A 21,013-nucleotide genomic window follows, 5' to 3' on the forward strand; every position below is an offset into this window, starting at 1 on the left:
GAACCAGTTTTTTTCGATTTTTTTTGTTTTTTAACGTTTTGCAAAATGTAGCTTTCAAGATTCGAACTCATGACCTTTATAATAGAAAACCAATATAGTAACCGTTGCACTATCATATTTTATTAATCTTTGTTATAATTTATTTATATAAAACAAACACTTATATTTCTTTTTTTTATATTTTTTTTTACAAAATCTCATCCTCTCACGGCTCTTTCTTTTTAATCTTTAACTCTCTCTCTCTCTCTCTCTATCCTCTTTTCTTTTGTCACTCCCTTTTTAATCAAACATCTTTATTTTTAATTTATTAATATTTTCTTACATCATTTAATTTTATTTTTGTCCATTAAATTAAAAAAGTTAAAAAAGAATTATTTTTTTAACCCAAATTATTTAATGCACACAATCACTTACTTTTATCTCATTTTTTGTTTCTTATCAAGTTTGCATTTCTATTTTCGATTCTCTTGATTTTTTTTAAACTCCTAACTTTCTTTTTTAAATTGCAATATCTAAATCCCAAAACGTAAATTTAAATTTAAATTCACAATGTCTAAATTCTCATAGACGTGAATTTTGTATAATTTCAAAATATTGTAATATTTGTGGGTTGGATTTAAGATTTTTTGGTAGATATAATTGAAATTGAGATGAAATTTATTTGTTTTAACTTATAATTCAAAAATAAATAATTTATTTTTAAAAATCCAAGTTATTCAAAAATAGTAAACTTTTCATCATGTAAAGTATTAAATTAGTCCATTACATGTGTTATTTTGTGCATATATGTATTTATATAAAATATTTTTTAAAAAATTCATTGAACCAAGATTGAATCGGTCCGACCGGTTGAACCTCGACCCTTTCATTTCACCGGTTCAATTAACGGTCTGATTTGTAAAACATTGCATAGAGATAAATACCTAGCTATCTCTTTTACCACCCAAAAAAAAAGCGCCAAAGCTGATTTCCTGTGAGGCATCCTTCTCATATCCTCCTGCATCATAACCAGTGATGCAACCAAATCAACAATGTTCATGGTGTTTGCCCTGATTATATCTCCAATTAAAAAAGCCCTTTGGTGGAAGAAGCAACAGGCTTGCCCCTTTGCCATGTCTCTTGTTTTCCTTATATCCTTTTCCATTAGAACCATCCCCATTTTTGTCATCTTTTTCCTTGTCTTTGGAAAGCCAATTCATACTCTCTCTTTGATCCCATTAATGCAGCATAATGACCTTCTATCCATATCTGCAAAGTGGGGTTGAGATATTTCAATTCAAGAATTCATGGGGTATTGGTTTTGGACAAAATGGGATTGGAAAAATCAGGACAGAAGCTCGTTTTATATTTTGGTCTCATTGAGAATAATATCTTATGAATTGGGCCTTTCCAAACATAAGAAAAAAAGATGACAATGTTGGGGATGGATCTAATGGAAAAGAAAATAAGGGAAATAAGGGAAGTGGCAAAGGAAGCAAGCTTGCTTCTTCTTCTGCCAAGGGGTTTTTAGGGGTATAATTAGGGCAGACACCATCAATATTATTGAAAGATTAGGAGGGTAAGGCCCTTACAGAAGCTAACAGAAGAAAAAAAAAAAGCAAATATACAAACTCAGGTATAAAAATACCTTCTTCCATGCTAAACTTTCTGCTTTTAATCTTTCATACTTGGCAATTAAAATAAATGGAGTTTTTTTTCACTTTTTTATATTTTTGTTGGAAATGAATTTTTTTTTCCAATTTTCGTATGCAGTATTTTTTAAAAATGTTTTACCCTAATACTTCAAGGGGGCTTTTGCTATCTTCTTCTGCAGGTGTTTTTATCTGTTTATTTATCAAGTAAAATTTTTTCTGGACAAATACCTTCATGATTTTTGATGGGCTTGGAATGCTGCTAGCAAATTCTATCATTAACATGCTAGTTTTACATTAATATTGTTGTTTTAAGTATTGTAGTCTTCTTTTTTGACTGAAGTTATTCTAATTACTTTGCTCTGGTTTTTTGTTTTCTGCTTATAGATCTGTCCCTAGATTAATGTGATGTTGTAATGCGCTGAGTTTTTTTCTTCTTTTTTTTAAATTTATTTTTGTGGAATGGGGCCGGGGGTTAGGAAGGGGGGGACTACTAGTTAATTTAATTATGGTTCTATTTTTCTTTTTTCGTACTAGTTAACTTGCATTGGAAACTTTTGAGCCTGGTTCTATTTTTATCCTATTATGCGAATTATTTTTTAAAAAAGATATATATCGTAAATTAATTTTGTTTTCCTTTTTTTAATTTGGGAATCTTAATCTCCAAAAGTGAATAGGATTCAACGATGTAGTACTCTATATATACAGATATTATAGGTTATAAGCCTGTATTACGCTTTCTTACGTTACTTTATTACGCGTTTGATAATGAAGTTCTTAACAACACCAACGGAGTATTTGGGAGAGAATCAACAATTCGTGCACCATTATTTTTGCCATTCTTTTTCTACAATCCGACAAACAAAACTCAACAAGGGAAACAAAATTCTTATGCCAGCTTCAGCTTTAGACTGCCTTTCTGCTCTCAGGATCGATTATCCAATGATGTTTTCAATCCAAAATACTTATGACGATTGTGTCCGCACTTCTCATTGCGGAGTCTTGGAATTCACTGCCGAAGAGGGTTTCGTCTTCCTCCCTCAATGGATGATGGACAACTTGAAAATCCTCGAAGGGGACCTCGTCCTCCTCAAGGATGTCTCTCTTCCAAAAGGAACTTATGTGAAGTTGCAGCCACACACCACAGATTTCATTAACATATCCGATCCTAAAGCCGTTTTGGAGAAAGCCCTCAAGAAGTTTGCTTGTTTGACCACCGGAGATACCATTACAATCTCACACAATTCCAGAAGAAGTTTAGCATTGATGTAGTGGAAACCAAACCAAACTCGGCAATAAGCATTATTGATACAGACTGCGAGGTGGATTTTGCTGCTCCTTTGGATTATATAGAGCCAGAGAAGAAAGGCTCACATGTAGCAAATAAAATTGGAAACAGCAAGGAAGGCAAAGACAAGCAAAAGTTTGTAGCCTTCTCTGGCTTAGCAAGACGGTTAGATGGGGCGGTGCCAGTAGGGCTGCAAACGAATCAAACGGCTCGAGTCGAGCTCGAGCTAAGAATATTAAACTCGTTAGCTCGCGAGCCCGCTTCGAACTTGAGTATATATATATATATATTTTTTTATTTTTATTTAATAATAAAATTACGTATATTATATATAAATTTTTTTTATTTTTTATTTTTATAGTAAAATTACGTATATATTCTTAATATTTTATTATTTATTCAGAAAAAAATATTATTTTATTTATTTTTTTAAAAATAAAATATTTTTTTTTTATTTTTTTTCGAGCTGGCTCGACTTGATTCGAGTCGAGCTCGAACTTGATAAAATTTAGTCGAGACTCGGCTCGATTAGCTCAAAACTCGACTCGGTTCGGCTCGTTTGCAGCCCTAAGTGCCTGCGGTGTCTGACGCGGTAGTAGAAAAGATGGAGACGGATGAAATCAGCGGCAAGACTTCGTCAAAAACCCGTGGGTGTCAAGACCCCGGAAGCATGGTGTTCGGACGATCTAGCGTGGTTAATGAGGGATCCCCGAAGAAAGACGAAAAAGAATAACATGCTTGCAAGAAAGAAGAAACTAAATTTGAACCATTCACAGGTAGGAAAAGCGTAATAGGTTTCCGTTTAGCGATTGCCTTTTTTTATTTTCACTTGCTCGATTTTTGCAATTAACATGTACTCGGCAGTTCTTGTACATAAGTTCTTGGAGTGATTGAAACAATAATCTTCATGTTTTAAGCTCCATCACATTAACTGAATTAGTGTCCCACAATGTCGCCTATGATTGAGAGTTGAAGTCTCAGGGGGAGACGCATCAGAAAGTTTTCATGCATGACGTCTGTAGATTTTGAAGCTTTCAGCAGCATCTAAAGCCAAATAATTTTTTCTGGAATATTGCTGTAAGCTGGATAACGCCTGCAGACTACTGCTTCCAAGTTCCCTGATGGCGATTTGCTAGTAGCTAGGCCTTCAAATATTCCACTAACAGTGTAAGGCGCAAAATTTAGGACGGTTGTGCTTGCAAGCCTTTAAATGTCCCAGCACTTATTTCCCTTTTTGTCCCTTCTTTTCTTTCAAGTATGAAGAGTATTAGTAATTCGTTTCAATAGCATCTTTTGCAGCCCCCAGTGCACTATCAATTAAGAATCCATAAGTTCACTTCCAGTCTTCCATCTCAGTAACTTCTCTATCAGAATTGAGAAAATACTAAACCACAGTGTCACCTTTTTTGGCTATTTCTTACTTTCAATGTAGTACTTTTTAATTTTCTTTTTTTTTATTTATCTAAATTTTATTTTTCTTTCTTCTTTTTTTTTTTGTTTGCATTTGGGGCAAATTAAGATTTATTACAATTTAGTAGGGCAAAATATGATTTTTTTTTAATATCATCTCTTATTTTTCCAAAGGAAAAGAAAAAGAGAAAGAAAAAGGAAAAAGAAGAAGTAGTATTAGTTTTTATTTGACCTTTTTTTAACTTTGATAATTAGTTTTAATGGAAACTAACAGTTATACTTTACTCCAAATTATGAGGGAGTAATACATAAGTTTTTAAATTATAGGAATTATGTGGTACGGTTCCAAATCATAGGAAAAATAATTTACCTTCAAAAAAATAAAGAATCACAAAAAAAAAAAATAGGGAATGACATTTTTGCCCCCCAGGGAGAAAAGAACCAAGTAAAAAATAACTGCCCTCTCTTTCTTTCTTTTTTTGGGTATGGTATTGCTAAATGGGAGGATCACACTTTGACACTTCACTCTCCAGAGCTCAATGATTCCAGAAATCTTCAAAATACTAGAGGAACAAGAGGGCCTTTCTGATATTAGAATTTTTTTTTTTTTGGGAACCATTTTACAATTTTCAACCCTAGTTTGTGATAATCTACATGCATCTTCGTAATTTTCTTCCAATTTGGCTAACCTAGCTATGATGAACTTATCGGTATTATTTGCATTGTAATTAAGGCTATGTTTGTTTTTAGGAAGGAAAAAGAAATAAGAGAAAACTTTTTTTCTTTTTTGAATGAAAAGAATTGAAAATTTTTACAACAATATACTAGAAGAGAAGAGCTTTCGTGGGTTGGAAATTTCATATGAAAGAAAAGGAATTGAGGAGTACGATGGGATAATTAAGGAGTACGTAGTATACTAGTATTAAGACTTAAAAGATTCCCAGGTTGGAAAGATGCTCAATTACTTCGTTTTCTCTCTTTTCTCCTGTTTTAAAAAATCACAAACATATTATTATTCTTTCTCTGTTATTAACCAACATTAAGGTGGGGAACCCGGCTTGGATTCTTATCTTTTTCTCCGTTATTTTGTAATTTATTTTTGTTTTAACCATTCATTAGAATTCACATATAAGTAAAATTTTAGTCATTCTTGAACTACAGTTGTGAATTGAATTATCCAAGTATTTGAAAGCAAATCTTAACTCAGAACAACTGAATAGGACCTCCTAATCTCCATTATTGTCTTATTAATCAGCCCCAACTGCTGGAGTTTATGATACAAATTAGAACGGGTGCAATTAGGAGTGTCACTCTCCAGACTAATGACAAGTCAGGAAATCCTATATATGTTTACTAAAACATATTACTAGAAAACTTTTTCTGTTTCCAGCTCTAAGCTTCAGCTACTGCCAAAAAAAAAAAAAAAAAAAAAAAAGCTCTATGCTTCAGCTCTTTCATTGCTTGTCTAGCACTCTTGTTGGCTTTACAGGGAAGGATGCTTTTTTTTCATCTTTTGGGACTTTATTTTGGTCATACTACATGTTGAATTAATGCGCATGGAAGGACGCACACTAGCATTGTCAGTCTCTGCCTGATTCGCTTGTACGTAGCTTTGTGACCATCATTAATGTCACAGATACTTGGGCAACAAGATAGTATCAAGTTATTGTCAAACCTGAAAAGACTCAAAAAAAAAAAAATTAAAGTGAAGCACAAATTTGGACAAGCATAGATATCAGAGGAGTAAAGATTGCTTTGCAGTTGCTATAAGAAGCTAACGCTGAACTAATGTACTACTAGATCAAATGATCAATCCTCCTGTAGCCCTTGAAATTTGACCTGATAGAGCGATATTCCACCAAGAAACGAAGGATTAACTTGATCATCAAACAAAATGCCATCACCAGCAGCAGCAGCAGCAGAAGATGGTCAAGATCCCTTCAAACGCTTACCAGATGATCTGTTGATATCCCACATATTTGACAAAATTTCAGAGGCCAAGTCCCTGTGCTGGTGTTCACTTGTCTCCAAGCATTTATATTCTCTAGTTTACCAAACCCGAAATGTTTTCTTGAAAATACCTCTCCTGGTCCCAGATGATGATGGACTCGATCAATTCAGGGACTTCACCCGTCGTTTTTGTTTAGCTGGAAAAAAAGGCGTCCACATTGTCACCATTCCCTTCGAGTTCTTCGTTCATGGCCACGGATCTCGTCCGCCGTCCTCTCCTACTCCTACAGCCTCTGAAAATCAATTCTTGTCTCATCCGTCAACCAAGTGTCTCTGGAAATTCAACTCCATCAAATCTCTCCAAGTTGAGTTTCATCGTTGCGGTTCACGGAATGAGCAGCAGCCAGTGGTCAAGTGGAAGATTGACAGAAAATCAGCTAAATATATACTAATCCTGGCCCCCCCCAACGAGCCCTGGCCCAGCCGATCCTGCTGCTGCTGCTGAAATTGGGTCCCTTATGAAGGTTCACTTTGGCTGTCATCTGGATATTGCTTGCCTAACGTTTTCACTGATGGAATCCCTTCTTCCTTTTTTACCAGAATCCCTTCAGCATGTTATATTCACAGATTCTGAGAAGCGAGGTAGGCTTGATCTTGGAGAAAGTGAACTTGCTCTGATGAGGAGGACTGATATTCCAACGAATACAAGAACAACAAATGCTAAGGATCAAGGAGACGAGGAAAGCATTGGATTCTGGTTTGCACCTTCGCTGAAACTGCCAGTGCTGTCAAGTGGCAGCTCATATATGATCATGATTACTCTTCTCAAGCGCAAAAGAAATGCTGATCAAGTAGGAAATTCTGCTTGTAATTTCCAGAGAGTAAAACAAGCTTTTGAAGGTGAAGAAGAGGTTCTTATCGAAGATGTAATAGAAATGCTCAGGGACGTTGATTTCTGAAAAAAAAAAAGTTTAGCCTTCTGACAATAGTAGTATCTCCTTAGTTATGGTCGAAAAAGTGAAAATCCTTGGTAGGATTTGACTTCTAATCCGTCATGGCTTGTTTAGCTTAAGAAAATGAAATAATAATGTTAACGTTGTTAACATAATTGCCTGTTAACGTTGTTAGAGCATTAAGAAAATGAAATCTCCTTTTTATTTATGCCAACTCATGATTTTCGTCCACCTCACCGAATCCAACAAATTCCCTAAATTTACCGTAGCTATTTGAGGCCAACTCTGAAGTTAGAAAAACTGAGAAAATTGGAAAATACTGCTACTAATAGGAAAAGAATTAGTACTATTACTTTTTATTGGAATTGTATCCAAGTCTTTTACCAAATTATACACATGTGGAATTATATCATATGCGCTCCCCATCAGCCAAGGAAACAAGAACTTGAGAGAATCTCTATCTCATTAAGATAAACATGTGTGAAGTGCTGTGGTACTGTCAGTAAATACGGAGAACATGCCAACAAAGTAAATGGCACGTAATAGCATCAGACAGCAGAATAATTTTCTGGCTATAGTTTGAATCAATGGCAATGCATGTTCATGTAAGAGGTAATTCCTTTACTTCTTTCCTGGTGAGAAGACTAAATTCTGTCTCATTGACAACATTCTGATCAGTAAAGATAAGACTGTTGGCAAAAATAATAATAATAATGCTGCTCCTAGCAACTGGGGCAAACACAACTTTCACGTGGTTAAAAGCTGATGTCTTGACAGAAGAAAGCACTTGTACGTAAACTTTGGCAACGAGGATGTTGATGTTAGGGGTATGTATAAACTTACTCGGAAACATGATTATTTTCAAGCGATTGTTCGGATAAGAGTTTACTTGGATGATTTATTTGAGATATTTACGGTAACACTTTTTATGATGTGATGTATGTGAAATAAAAAAGTGATTGAAAAAATAAAAAATGTGATTGAAATTTGTGAAGTAAATTATTTTGTTTCAAATTATTTCAATCCAAACACACTAATTAATGTAATAAGGGTAGCCCCAAACTCCCTAAATAGGGGTGGGTGGCTGTGGGTATAATCAGCTTCTTCTATCACGCTGTCTCAATTACATGGTGATGGTGGTGGTTTTTTTTTAACTCATGATAATACATATGAACTTGTTTGTTGCTTTGAATCTATTTTCCCTACTCCTAATTTCCTCCGCTTTAGTAACGGATGAATCGCTTTTCCTTAGCCCCAAAATAACAAGAGACAGAACGAAACTGCTAGCAATTAATAATAACATTGATTCACCGGCAGACTACTAATATTAATATTACATGAACGATTCATGAGTCTCAAAATTAAACTAATACATAGTAGCTGACCTTTCGCCCCCAAAAAAAAAAAAAAAGTAACGCGAAAATGCATTAAAAACAGTAATGACAGCAGACTGACTACCCCATTGAAAATCAAACCTCAAAAACCAAACGAATTTTAGACTTTTTAAAGATCATCATGACGAGATAGATATTTGTTTGCTAAGCGAGATTTCCTCAGAGACTAGCTCTAATCTCCTTCACCATTTCCAGTACAGTTTCAACAAAAACCTCATCTTTATCTTCAAAAGCGGATTGTACTTTCAAGTAATCCTCGGACTCATTGGCCAAGAAAAGAGTAAAAGATTGCCCGATTGGGCCTGAAAATGGAAACTTAACTCTAGATTTAGCACTCGTCACCCTCTGCAAATACTCGGTATTTCTTGGATTATCACAAATCCGCCTCATCTGATCAGCGAGATCAGTTTTTCCCAGATCTTGCTTGCTCCGGTTCTTGGAATCTGTGATGGTCACCCGGAGAAGGGATTCCGGTAAGAAAGGCAGGAGGGTTTCCATTATCGAGAAAGTGTAAAAACCCATAGCCAGATGACAATGACATTCAACGGTAAGCAACCCAATTTCCCTAGCATAAATGTTGTTAGCATCATCAAGACAACTTCTGGAAGCATAGAGATATATAAAAGTATCTGATTCGAAGTCGAGCTTCCACTTCATCACAGGTTCCTTGATGAAACGGATACTGCCTGTGGCCTCGGAATCTTCCGGCGGATACAAGATTTCCACATGGAGGGATTCCATGCGGGAGAATTTAGCAAGAAATTTGGTGGTGAGATGAGACAGAAACTCGAAATCCAAGTGCTCGAAGTGGAAAGTCAATCGCTGGGACTTCTGGAGGAAGGGAAACATCCCCAGGGGAGCTATGAAACAGTGGACTGGTTTTCCTGGAAAACAAGCAGGAGTGGTTTTCTTATCGAGTTCCTGGCGGGGAATCCGAAGTGGGATCTCGACAGAAACATTTTTGGTTTGGTAAACAAGGGAAGAGAAACGTTTAGAAACCAAAGAACATCTGCAGAGAGAATTAGCCTCAGAGATTTTGTTAAAGATATGGGATACTATCAAACCATCCGGTAAGAGTTTGAAGTGGGGATCTTCTTGCTCCTTTTGGCTTTTCCTCCTCCTGCAACTATGGTTAGACTAGCCACCAAATCCTCCATTTTTGTGGCCAGACAGAAAGAAGGAGCCTTTGCTTTTCTGATAGCTCCAAATTGCAGCTCTTTCTTGGGACTCAGCCAACCCCAAAATGCCGTGCTAAGGCTGAGGCGGTTACTTTTCTGTGCACATTGAGCAAGGTGTGAATTAAGAAGACAGCTGTTGCTCGATTCTTGATTGGGTACAGTACATAGTACAACAACTTTTACCTGCTGCAGTAACAAAATGTGGCCACCATTGCAGTAATACGTACGTAGTTGAGATTTCCTGAGAAAAACCCTAAACAAGCAGTCGGCTATTGGGGTTTAAGAAAAGGAATCATATAACACACACTATTGAAAGTTGAACCGTTTTTGTGAATATAGATGGGGGGGCCTTCTGCATGAAAAGGGATGTTACATTTCTGCATGAAAAGGGGTGTTATATCACTATTTGAGTAGCATTCATTTTGCATACTCAAAACAAAATTTATCTCTAAAGTTTAAGTTGCATTCATTTACCTATTTAAATTTTAGCAGAAACTCGCATTTTAGGTTTATATCACGTATACAAAATAACGTATAAGGGAGTTTAAGTTGCATTTCATTTACCAAATCTTTTGGATTTTAAGTTCCTAGGGAAAGCTTTAGTCATATCAAAATATATTTTTACAAAATAACTGTCTAGCAATGAACAAGAGGACATATTTTTAAAATATCTTTACATCAATTAGATCACACGAATAAATTCTGAAAATCAGTAATGGTGGTCGAGGTAAAAATTGCAATCATATTATGGTTCTACGGCTATAACTGCGAGACATTCACAAAAATAATTCTCGTAAATGGAGGGTATCCTAGAAGAATTCAAGTATAAACTAAACAAAGAAAATCCTCAATAAATTACAAAAAAAAAAAAAAAAAATTCCCCTCCATTTTGGGGGTACTGTTAGCTTTCAGAAAAATAAGTAAAAACAGAGGGTAGAAAGCTTTTGATTAGGAGGAAAAAGGGTCTAGAGTACAGAGCATGCCATCTTCAACCCAATTTCCTAATTCTCATTTCAAAATTCATAACCTGTTAAAATTCAAAACCAAAACCAGAAAATCCGAGCAGCTTGACATACTCAGGAGAGCATATACAGGTCAAGTCGCAGCAGTTGCTTTGAGCCGGCAGAATTTCACAACTGCTGCGAAGGGATCTGAACCAGACCCATCTTTGCCCCACCATACCAAAGCTTGGAAGGTTTTCAAACCATCAGCAACAGATTCTCTGGCTTGGAAAGTTATGTAATGGTTGGCTCCACAACCCCAAAGTCTTGCGTTTGCCTTCTCAACCTTTTCCAACTTGTACTTTGTGCCCTGGAAGAAATTTAACACTCCTGAATTCACTTCCCTTAAACCGCAGATGCAGAACTAAGGGCGGAAGAGAGCACGTACCTCCTTTTGGTTGAAATCATTAATGGCAGCCACAGAGTAATCGAACAGGTTTTGGCAAGCAGCATTAAAAGGATGATATGGAGCCATAATACAACAACCCGGATAGTGGTTGATATCAAAACCCTAAACGAGAGCGGGCAAATCCAGCTTCACTCAGATAAAATTATGTAGCAGATCATCACAAAAATTTAAAAAAAAAAACAAAAACAAAAGAGGGGCGTACGTACCTCGCTCTCCCTTATCTCTTGATAGTACTTGGACCATTTATCTACATCGACCTCTTCAGAGCCTTCAGCCCCATCAGGCAAATAATCACTCTTCAACCTATTCGGAAGTCGCTGATTATCAATAATAAAATAACCAGAATCGTCGGAATCATATTCCGATGTAAGCACGTCATCCTCGCCAGTGCCATCGCTCATGTCGTCCTCCCCCTCTTTAGCACCGTCGCTATCTTCCATCTCCTCCTCAGCGCCACCGCTCTCTTCATCAAGCTCCTGCTTCTTCTCCGGTGGCGACTGCGTAGATTTTCCCTCATCTTCGCCTCCATCACCAATTATGTGATTTCTGCGTAATTGCTCATCATCGGCCATGGCGATTGATTACCCACGATCCCTACCACTTGCCCTGATTTCCCAAGTTTAGGCAAGCGCACACCAATTGTTAGAAATATTTTTTTTTAAAAAAAATGAAAAATGAAAAACCACTTTGAGCATCAGGCTTTGACAAGTCCAAATCCAAAATATATTTATATTTGGGCCTGAAAGCCTAATCCAAACTATGCCCAGTCTCACCATTAATGCAATTTCGTTGGGTGAAGAAACCCAAGTCTATGTTCCTTCACACAATGAAATCATATAATAAAGAGAGGAGACATGTCATTTTTTGTTAATTACATTGCCACATTTGTTTTATCATAAAAATCATATAATAAAATTACTAGCGAGAGGTGCGATTAACAAAAAGTGAAGTATGAATAATAATATTTTTTTCAAAGAAAAAAAGTTAATAACCAAACTCGAGATTCTCAATTAATTTAGTGATAACTTGTACCAGTTGCTTGTCCAAAAACCAAAATGATGATGATGATGATGATGCAGCGGAGATGCTCGTTTGATTATTTGCATATTGACTCGAACGCCAAAGCTCTAAATTGGCACATGATTACATGCTGATCTCAATGTCTTGCTTTTGTAGAATTCTAATATGGACAAGCTTAAGTTTGATGTGCCAAAGTTGCCAGGATGGGTCTCTGCTCTGATAAAAGTTGGAGTTCTTGGAGGTGCTACCATATAAACTTTGTCAAAGAGCCTTTACAATGTGGAAGGAGGTCAGAGAGCTGCTGTATTCAATCGTATTGTTGGTGTGAAGAGAAGGTGCGTACACTTAAACCAATAGTTATCATGTCAAATAGCTTTGTTCCTTCTATGTTAATGTTAAATTATAAATTCCCAGTTTCCTTTTGCAACTAGACCTTCTTTTATTTGTCGTTCTCTGATCTGCAATGCGTTTTATATTTTAAGTTTCTTCTTAATCTTTCTGAAAAGGTTTTTCTAATTGGTTAATTGTTCTTGAATGTAAAATTGTTACATGTTCAGTTGTCTATTTTCCTGCAATATGTTTCCTATCTCATGTTGAAATAGCAGAGAAATTTTATCCACTTGAAATGAAACTCTGCTCATCACGTCAAAATGTTATTCATATGTGCATCTGTTTTGCTTCATTCTGAATTGAGTTTAATGATGATTTTCCTGCATCCTTGATGTTACATAGCCTGAAATTCATTTTATAGTTGTCAGGTTTCCTTAGGGTGTAAATTGTTTACTTAGTTAGAATAGAAAAAAAAAATCGCTGAAGACTCATCCCTTTCTCATCATTGCCAACGCTAATGTTGAACAACCCTATGCATATTTATTGCTTTGAAATGTTGGTGAAATGGTTTAATCCTCTACAGTGTTTCAGATATTCTACATCAGGTACTTAAAAAGCAGTTGTATGATTATCTCCAACATATTTAACTAGAATAGATCACTTTTATATTGAACATCTTGTTTTTAACAGAAATGCCTCCTAAAATATGCTGATATTTGCTGTTTCATTCTTTCAACCAAGGACTGCAAAACAATCATAATGATGGACCCAACTTCTGTATTTTCTCATCTCCTTATGTCATCCTTCTTCAATTTTCCTTTTGATGTTTACTTTTGGATGTTGAGAGGAAGGCAGGGTAAGGGAAAGAGTCAGTTGGAAAAAATGACATCTCCATCATCATGTAGGTGTACCCTGAAGGAACTCATTTTCTGATTCCCTGGTTTGAAAGACCCACAATTTATGATGTTCGTGCACGTCCCTATATTGTTGAGGGTACTTCGGGCAGCCATGATCTCCAAACGGTAAGTATTCTTGCGCTTATTAAGTTTACAATTAATATACTGTTTTGCCTATATAAACTGTTGAAGGTGGACTTTATTGACCTAATTAACTTAATGAATGCTCCTCATGCACCATTTTAAGCTAAAAGAAACCTTGCCGTAGTGTAGTTGTCAAAAGAAATTAGAATATCCGAGCTCTCCTATATTTGTTTCCAGCTTGAGAACATACATCGCAAGAAACGGTTTCACCATTGGGAATCTATTCTAGCCTTCTCTTCTCATGCACCACATTTTGGCTGTTCCAAATTCTGAGCAGTTTAGGAGTCTTATTTTCTATTTGTTTCATGCTTGGATCTTCGACTTGTTTCCTATTTGCCATTTTCTTACAGGTTAACATAGCTCTTCGCATTCTTACGCGCCCTGTGGCAGATCAACTACCAACCATCTATCGAAGCCTTGGTGAAAACTTCAATGAACGGGTCCTGCCGTCTATAGTTCATGAAACTCTGAAGGCCGTTGTTACTCAGTACAATGCAAGCCAGCTCATAACTCAAAGAGAGGTGAGGACCACATAATTGCTCCAGCAGAGGTCTATAACTGTAAGGAGAATAAAGAGAGACTTTTGATATACAACAACTTGTTATTATCTGGAAGTGCATTTCATCGGTCACATAAACATGAAGGTGACATAAACACGAGCCTTTCTAAGTATGACAGTCAGATCAATACATTGATCTTTCCAACAGGTATCTGTCAGGTGCTTAGTTTTTAGTTGCGCTCAATGATACATTCATTGGATCCTGTTTTCTCTTTTCTAAGACTACAGGAGGTTTACACTTATTGATTACTGTTTCTGCAGACTGTCAGTCAGGAGATTCGAAGCCTTTTGATTAAAAGAGCAGCTTCCTTTAACATCGCACTTGATGATGTGTCTATAACTAGTCTGACTTTTGGAAGGGAATTTACTGCTGCAATCGAGGCAAACCAAATAGCTGCACAAGAAGCTGGGAGGGCTAAATTTGTTGTGGAAAAAGCTGAACAGGAGAAGAAAAGTGCAATAATCAGAGCACAGGTAAAATAATTTCTTCAGTTAATTACACATTATTGTATGTGCAAAGTTTTGTTGTGTCTGTTTTTCATCCCGTGGCTCTCTCATCTCTCTTATTGTACTGAAAACATGTAACCACAGGGTGAAGCCGCGAGTGCAGAGCTAATTGGTAAAGCTACCGCAGAAAACCCTTCATTTATCAAACTTAGAAGAATTGAGGCTTCAAAGGATGTTGCTCAAACAATATCAAACTCTGCTAATCGCGTGTACTTGAATTCAGATGACCTGTTGCTCAACCTTCAGGGAATGAACTTGTCCACCTCTAGTCTGATCGAGAAAATGAATTGCGAAGGATCTCAGCTTTTCTTAATTTGGGGGATCTTTAGGTAGGTGGTGAATGATATTATTGATAGCCATAGTGAGTGTTCAAGCCCCCGTTCAGCATTAAACAGTAGAGATATTTCTAAAACTTAATTACTTTACAAGGCAAGTGATGTGGTCATTTAACTACTTTAAGCATTCTTTGTCTTGTTAGTCAACATTTGCTGGAATATTTATGCTCTTACTCATCACATTCTTGGACTTTGTGAACGGCTGGTGTAGTATGGCCATCAAAATCTTTAAGCCTTTTGGTGTTCACAAGGCTGTGATTTTATTAAGACGTTTAGGTTAACAACTATATACTGCTTTAAGCAGACTGAAGTCATTTACCTTGTTAATTTATCCTCTATTTTCATTGTATGTATGTTTCATTGTGTAACGAATTACATTTTTTGCAACTTCTTGGCAGCTAATAGCAGTGTATCATTGAGGGACTCTTGCAACTTTTCCAAATTCTGGGATGTCTAGACAGGAGAGTACAAAACCACGTTTGGGTAAATCGTACATGTTTGCTATCTGAATCTAGAGTAGATTGGGGGGGGCTTTTTCTATTTCCTCACCGTCGCATGGCATAGTTGGACTTTGTATCTTGAACCCGGTTCTGCATTGTCATGCTTTTCCTTGTTATGTGGGGCTGTGGAGTTGTATAACGGAATGGGAAAGGCACATAAGATGGAAGTCAAAAGTTTGAAGGATAGCAATTAGAAGTGTGTTTGGCGTGGTTTTTCATATCTCATGTCCCAAAGACTTGTTCCACCCCAAATTCAAGGTTGTCCTTCGGAGAACAAAAATGATCTGAACCCAAACACTTGGGACCAGGAGCAACTCTCGCTTCTTGATCCTTTGTGGCCTTGGATTAAATGCCATCTATGTGCTTGTGGTGGGCACTCTTTTGACCAAGTTTTATCTCTATTTCCATACGTTAGGTCGATAGATTCATTGAAGACAAGAAGACGGCTCGTGGAGGCCCAAAAAAAAAAAGAAAAAAAAAGTTTAAAAACCTTTTACAAGTCACAAGATGTACAAACTCGAGAGTCGGTGGGCCTCTTTAGTGCGTATTTATATCGTTTTTTAAGCGACCATTCAATTTCTGACGTTCCCAATGAGGTGTGAAAGCTTCCAGGTCCCTTTTGGCTACTTCATCTTTTCTCATGCTGCTGCTGCTGCTGCTGCTGTCTACTTTACTTGTCCGTCTAGACTTTGACCAGCCGAATGCCTTTGATTCATTTTTTATAGTAAAAAAATTAGCAGTTGAAAATGCGATCACTGCTAGCTTTGAAAAAAAAAACATGGGATCACTGCTGCTATCTAACTCTTCCTTGTCGTTTTTATGCCCTTAATTGGGATTGTCACTCGTCAATTTGAGGGGTTGGAAGAATTATAATTGACAACAAAAGAGGAGCGGATCGTCTCTCTTCCATAATATTCCTCGAGATAGCGCTCTGCAGGCACAAGATGTGCCCTTCAACATTCCACAGCGACTGGATTTGTGTGGGCATAAAAGTGCGGAAGAAGGGAGAATTCAAACTTCAAATAGTAACCATGCTGCTAGTGACATGGTGAAAGGTGCACCTGTCCTGGCTTTCAAAATGTTTTTCTCGACGTCAATTTTGCCTCTTATTCTAATCTTTGGATCCTCCTCTGGCGAAGTTCTCCAAGAAGGGCTCTCTTTTCATTGGAGTCAGCAGTCAAGAAAATCACACACAATAAACGTGGATTTTCGTAGAAAAGGTTTGGTTAGTTTACTTTATTGTAAAATATCTATTCAACTTACCTTCTTCGTAAATACATTTTTCTATCACCTTTGCATCTGATATAAACAAACGTCATATTATAAAAAGTATTACGATATTATTTCAAATACTTTTTTTTTTTTCAAATAATCTCCTGTCCAAACACGGGTTTTGTTATCATGCACCTAATTAAGTTACCTGACCGTGTTCCTTGCAACCTGAAATCGAAAATTATCTCAAACTAAAACTGTATGTTTCTATGGTTGTCTAAAAGAAAAAAAAAATTGGAAAATGTACTCTTTCTTGTTAAATCCAGTCATGAACTCTGGAATTCAAATCTTCCAGAGGTTTAAGTGAGTGCTTTGATCAGGCGTTGACTTAGGTCAACAGCTACCTATTCAAAGAAAAGGAGCAGAACGGGTCTTGGAAATTTCCATTAATCCTGCAACGCAATTTTTCATCTAAACCAATGCCATGAGCGGATGAGCCAATGATCGTTGGCTACTTCAGCCCACTCCCGGCGCGTGATTCCACCTACGGTTGAAATCGCAGCCGCCTCATGTCTGTACGTTTTTTCGCTAGAAACGTTTGTGCGCGTGGAACAAACGCCTTATCACTTCCACCTCGGTGAACACTATTGCTACGCTTTTTGTCCAGTCTTTTTTGGGACGATCCAAAATTGGTAAAAGAGGACAACGGCCACCGGCCCAAGTGGCGACATTTTACGCATTAATTAGTTAACAGGTTTGGTAGTTAGTCTTTAACAAATCCGGTGTTGTCAATTAGACAAGCAAAACTTTATTATCTTGTTTGAATTGTATTGTATGTGCAATTAATGGGTCTATAATCTTATCCTTTTTTATTGATTAAACCGTCTACGGTTGCATTAATTAGCTAGTTTAGAAAAGAAGAAATCTCTCCAACCATTATTACATTCCATGTACTCTGGCAAATTGATCTTTTACTCGTGTAAAGTAATATGGAGGTTATTTCCCTTCACAAAAAATATTCCTAAAATGATTCAATTTCATACTTTATTCCCATAACAACCTTTTTTGTTATTCATCCGATCAAAATCAAATGGAAATGAGAAAAAGGGTAAAATCCTTCATTAGTCATTAATATAGTCCAAAAATCCCTTACATGATTATAATACTCTATTCTGAATCTATTTTCTCCTTTTTGACTATAATACTCTACTCTGTTTTTACTTATCACTCTACTGTCCAAAAAAAAAAATCTTGAATACTTCTAACAATAATATTTCCAAACATGAGAGCAAAAGTCTTGAATACTTAACATAAATTTGACGATATTTCCGAAGATAATAGCAAAATCTAAAATTTGACTGTTTATATCTGTTCTAGTTATAATAATTTTCTCTTTGTGATACTTTCCTTCTTATTTAAAAAAAAAAAAAGAGAAAAACTCACTGCAAATCCAGGAAAATTGAAATTATCTCCAAACATGAGAGCAAAAGATAGAGTAACGGGCGCCACAAGTTCGAGTAGTATTGTTCAATATAGCAATTATTTTTTCTTTCCGAAATTGTCAATATAGCAAATTCAGTAATGCTCATGCATGGACGTTATCCGTTCAGTCCAGTCCTCGTGTCGACGTGTCCAACAAATATTTCGACAGTGCAAAGACAAATGCTGATGTGTCGGAATTCCTCTCCTCAACAAAGCTGTCGTTAATAGTCGAATAAGATACAATAAAACAAGTTTTTGAAATACATACTACAGTGCAACTTTTTTTAAAAAAAATATTTAAATCATACGAGCTCAATTTTTAGAGTCCCAACATCAGCATCGATCCAATAAATTGATTTTTTTTTTTTTTTGGGTTGCTAACCCTTAAATCCTTTACTTTATACATTCTTTTCGACAGGATAATTTGGGCCTTCTTCAAGGCTACTTCAACTCGCTAGCACATCATAAGTAATTTGACAAAATCAAGAAATGGGATAATATTTATTTGCACTAACCTATCACAATAATACTTTAAATTTTTTTTTTTTTTTAGCAAAGCCCGCTTACCGGGTGGGGATGCCAGCCCCTGCTTTTATTAATAACCTCTAAACTTTCTTTATGTCTTGGTGTTTTTACTACTTAGAACCTAGAGAAGGAAGGGGTTGATATGATACTGCCCTCCGAAAGGTCAACTTCTATTTTAGATAAATTACTGCAAATAATCTATACTTTTGCCATATTGGATCAAAGACTACAATACATATATATATATATATATATATATATGTGTGTGTTTTTCCATCATAAGAACCATATCTATTCTCTTTTCCCATCTACAATCGATGTCGGAGCCAAACAAAGCATATTATAAGTTGGATCCACAAGGTTAAATTTAACTTCAAACTTTGGATGTTGCAGCTTTTGATAGGTTCAAACTAGGTTATTCAATCACCTTAACTTGCTCTACATGATGTACAGCATAAGAATATTTCAGTTCTTCTTTCTACTATTTTGTCGAAGAATTCTAGAAATTCTCTCCATTTGAATTCTTCAACATGGAAAGCAATTGTATACGAAATTTTCAATTTCAACTCTTCGTATGGTAGGTGCATAACCCTTTACTGTAAACTCCATAGTCAATATCTTAGTGGTACTTATTTTTTGAGTAGTAATATCAGCAGAATGATTATTTACACAATCTCTTTAATCGAAAAACCAAGCCTAATTAAGATTAAGAGTAGGTTAGTGCAAAATGGGCACGCTCACTTAAACACCACTTAACAGAAAAAAGGATGGAAGGATCCCAAAGCGTGAGCAAATGGGCTTCAGTCTAATCTAATGGTCAAAATCCGGATAACAATTTCACATTAGTTGAGTTATTTTATTTTTTTCCTAATGTTTAGGATACGAGTAGATCGTTTCCTATTGTTAATTTCTAGTGATAAGATAATCCCGTGATTCCGTGGTCGGTGATCCAGTGAGAATTCTACACTTTGATAATCACGCTTTTCCAAAAAGCGCGTTGTCTCTATCGTATTCTCATCAATTATTTAGTACGAAGATTCTGCTCTTTTTCTTGCTCTCCTTTTGGGGCGGTTACATTAAATAATAGAATGATTTCAGAAATCTTCCATAAAATTTATAACAACTTCACTTAGCATTTTGTTGAAGTTTTAAAAATACCTCGAATTATCCCAAAAAAAAAAAAGAGAGAGAGATCATATTTTCCTTGCTTATTTTGTCAACATCAAAAAGAGACAAAAAAATGGAAGGCCGCAATTAAAAGTATGCAGCCACTTGGAGTTTGCCTTAGCAAATCAGTGACGTAGTATCATGGTCCCAACAGTACCTATGACGTCTAACGTTACGTAATTTCCATTGACGTTATGGTCTACCAAGCTTCTCTCCGCCCCACCTATGATATATATAGTCTTCCCATCAGCCCCTACCCACTATCAAAAGCCCCCCCTCCACCACACCACCTAGCTATGATCACTTTTTTCTCTCAAAAATCCCAAAAAAAGGGTAGACAGTAGAAATTAAACCACCATGCAGCAAGCAACACCATATACAACCTGGCCTCCGACCACCGCAACCTCCGCCGGCGGCTCCACCAGCCTCGAGTCACAGCTAAGTGACAGTAGCAAAAGTGCGGAAAATGATGGTATGACAAGTAGTACCAGTCAGGTAACGAGACTGGTATCAGAAAATGCAGTGATTGCGTTTGGGAGACGAGGGTGCTGCATGTGCTATGTTGTCAAGCAACTGTTGCTGGGCCTTGGCGTTAATCCCACCATTTTTTACGTTGACGAGGAAGATGAAGGGGCAATAATCGATGAGCTATCGAAAATCGCAGGCGTTTTGGAAGGGGATGGCAATGGGAAGGTGCAATTTCCGGCTGTTTTTGTGGGCGGAAAGTTGTTTGGAGGGTTAGAAAGAGTGATGGCTACACATATTACCGGCGAATTGGTGCCTATGTTGAGAGAAGCTCGAGCTCTGTGGCTTTGACGGTTGACTTTGTCTTTGCCAAAAGTCTTTCAATATATATATATGTATGTATATTTTAAATTGCAAGAATCCTAGGTGGTTAATATGCTTAGGTTTGTTTCTTCTCTCCGTAAGTTTTCAATATTGAGAGATATGCAGGGCAGGAGACATTTCGTCACTGATCTCCTTGTTTTTCTTCTTTGTGTAGAGGATAAGGTTTTAGGACCCGCAGATCATGTAATTTTGATCTCTTAAACTCTTTCCGATCGTATATGTTTCATCCTTTACAAGTTTATCTTCACAATTCATAGAATTTAGCCAAGCAAA

The 21,013-nt window shown here is 36.5% G+C and overlaps 3 protein-coding genes and 1 pseudogene across 3 annotated transcripts; 3 read left to right on the plus strand and 1 right to left on the minus strand.

The window, feature by feature from the left end:
• The first annotated feature begins 2,510 nt into the window (after positions 1-2,510).
• Positions 2,511-4,090, plus strand: LOC113723911 (uncharacterized; annotated as a pseudogene).
• A 6,631-nt stretch (positions 4,091-10,721) lies between these two features.
• LOC113726081 (uncharacterized) lies at positions 10,722-11,914 on the minus strand. Its single transcript, XM_027249597.2, has 3 exons — positions 11,421-11,914; positions 11,194-11,316; positions 10,722-11,115 (listed from the first exon to the last, which is right to left on the minus strand). The coding sequence occupies exons 1-3, from the start codon at positions 11,784-11,786 to the stop codon at positions 10,900-10,902; spliced, it is 705 nt and encodes a 234-aa protein (XP_027105398.1). The 5' UTR covers positions 11,787-11,914; the 3' UTR covers positions 10,722-10,899.
• Positions 11,915-12,399: 485 nt separating this feature from the next.
• LOC113723914 (prohibitin-1, mitochondrial-like) lies at positions 12,400-15,854 on the plus strand. Its single transcript, XM_072076752.1, has 8 exons — positions 12,400-12,475; positions 12,521-12,569; positions 13,148-13,169; positions 13,255-13,341; positions 13,470-13,586; positions 13,955-14,125; positions 14,425-14,637; positions 14,755-15,854. Exons 1-8 carry the CDS (start codon positions 12,400-12,402, stop codon positions 15,001-15,003), a joined length of 984 nt encoding a protein of 327 aa, XP_071932853.1. The 3' UTR covers positions 15,004-15,854.
• A 4,287-nt stretch (positions 15,855-20,141) lies between these two features.
• Positions 20,142-21,013, plus strand: LOC113726082 (glutaredoxin-C9-like). Its single transcript, XM_027249598.2, has one exon. It carries the CDS (start codon positions 20,249-20,251, stop codon positions 20,705-20,707), a length of 459 nt encoding a protein of 152 aa, XP_027105399.1. The 5' UTR covers positions 20,142-20,248; the 3' UTR covers positions 20,708-21,013.

This window comes from Coffea arabica, chromosome 2c (genome assembly GCF_036785885.1).
Source record: "Coffea arabica cultivar ET-39 chromosome 2c, Coffea Arabica ET-39 HiFi, whole genome shotgun sequence".
Classification (NCBI taxonomy): Eukaryota; Viridiplantae; Streptophyta; class Magnoliopsida; order Gentianales; family Rubiaceae; genus Coffea; species Coffea arabica.

Coding starts and splice junctions, on each gene's coding strand:
- LOC113726081 (XM_027249597.2), bottom strand. CDS start 11,786: ATGGCCGATGATGAGCAATTACGCAGAAATCACATAATTGGTGATGGA. Junction 11,317..11,420: donor AAGAGATAAGGGAGAGCGAG/GTACGTACGCCC, acceptor GCTCTCGTTTAG/GGTTTTGATATCAACCACTA. Junction 11,116..11,193: donor ATGATTTCAACCAAAAGGAG/GTACGTGCTCTC, acceptor AATTTCTTCCAG/GGCACAAAGTACAAGTTGGA.
- LOC113723914 (XM_072076752.1), top strand. CDS start 12,400: ATGGACAAGCTTAAGTTTGATGTGCCAAAGTTGCCAGGATGGGTCTCT. Junction 12,570..13,147: donor ATTGTTGGTGTGAAGAGAAG/GTGCGTACACTT, acceptor AATCCTCTACAG/TGTTTCAGATATTCTACATC. Junction 13,587..13,954: donor GCAGCCATGATCTCCAAACG/GTAAGTATTCTT, acceptor ATTTTCTTACAG/GTTAACATAGCTCTTCGCAT.
- LOC113726082 (XM_027249598.2), top strand. CDS start 20,249: ATGCAGCAAGCAACACCATATACAACCTGGCCTCCGACCACCGCAACC.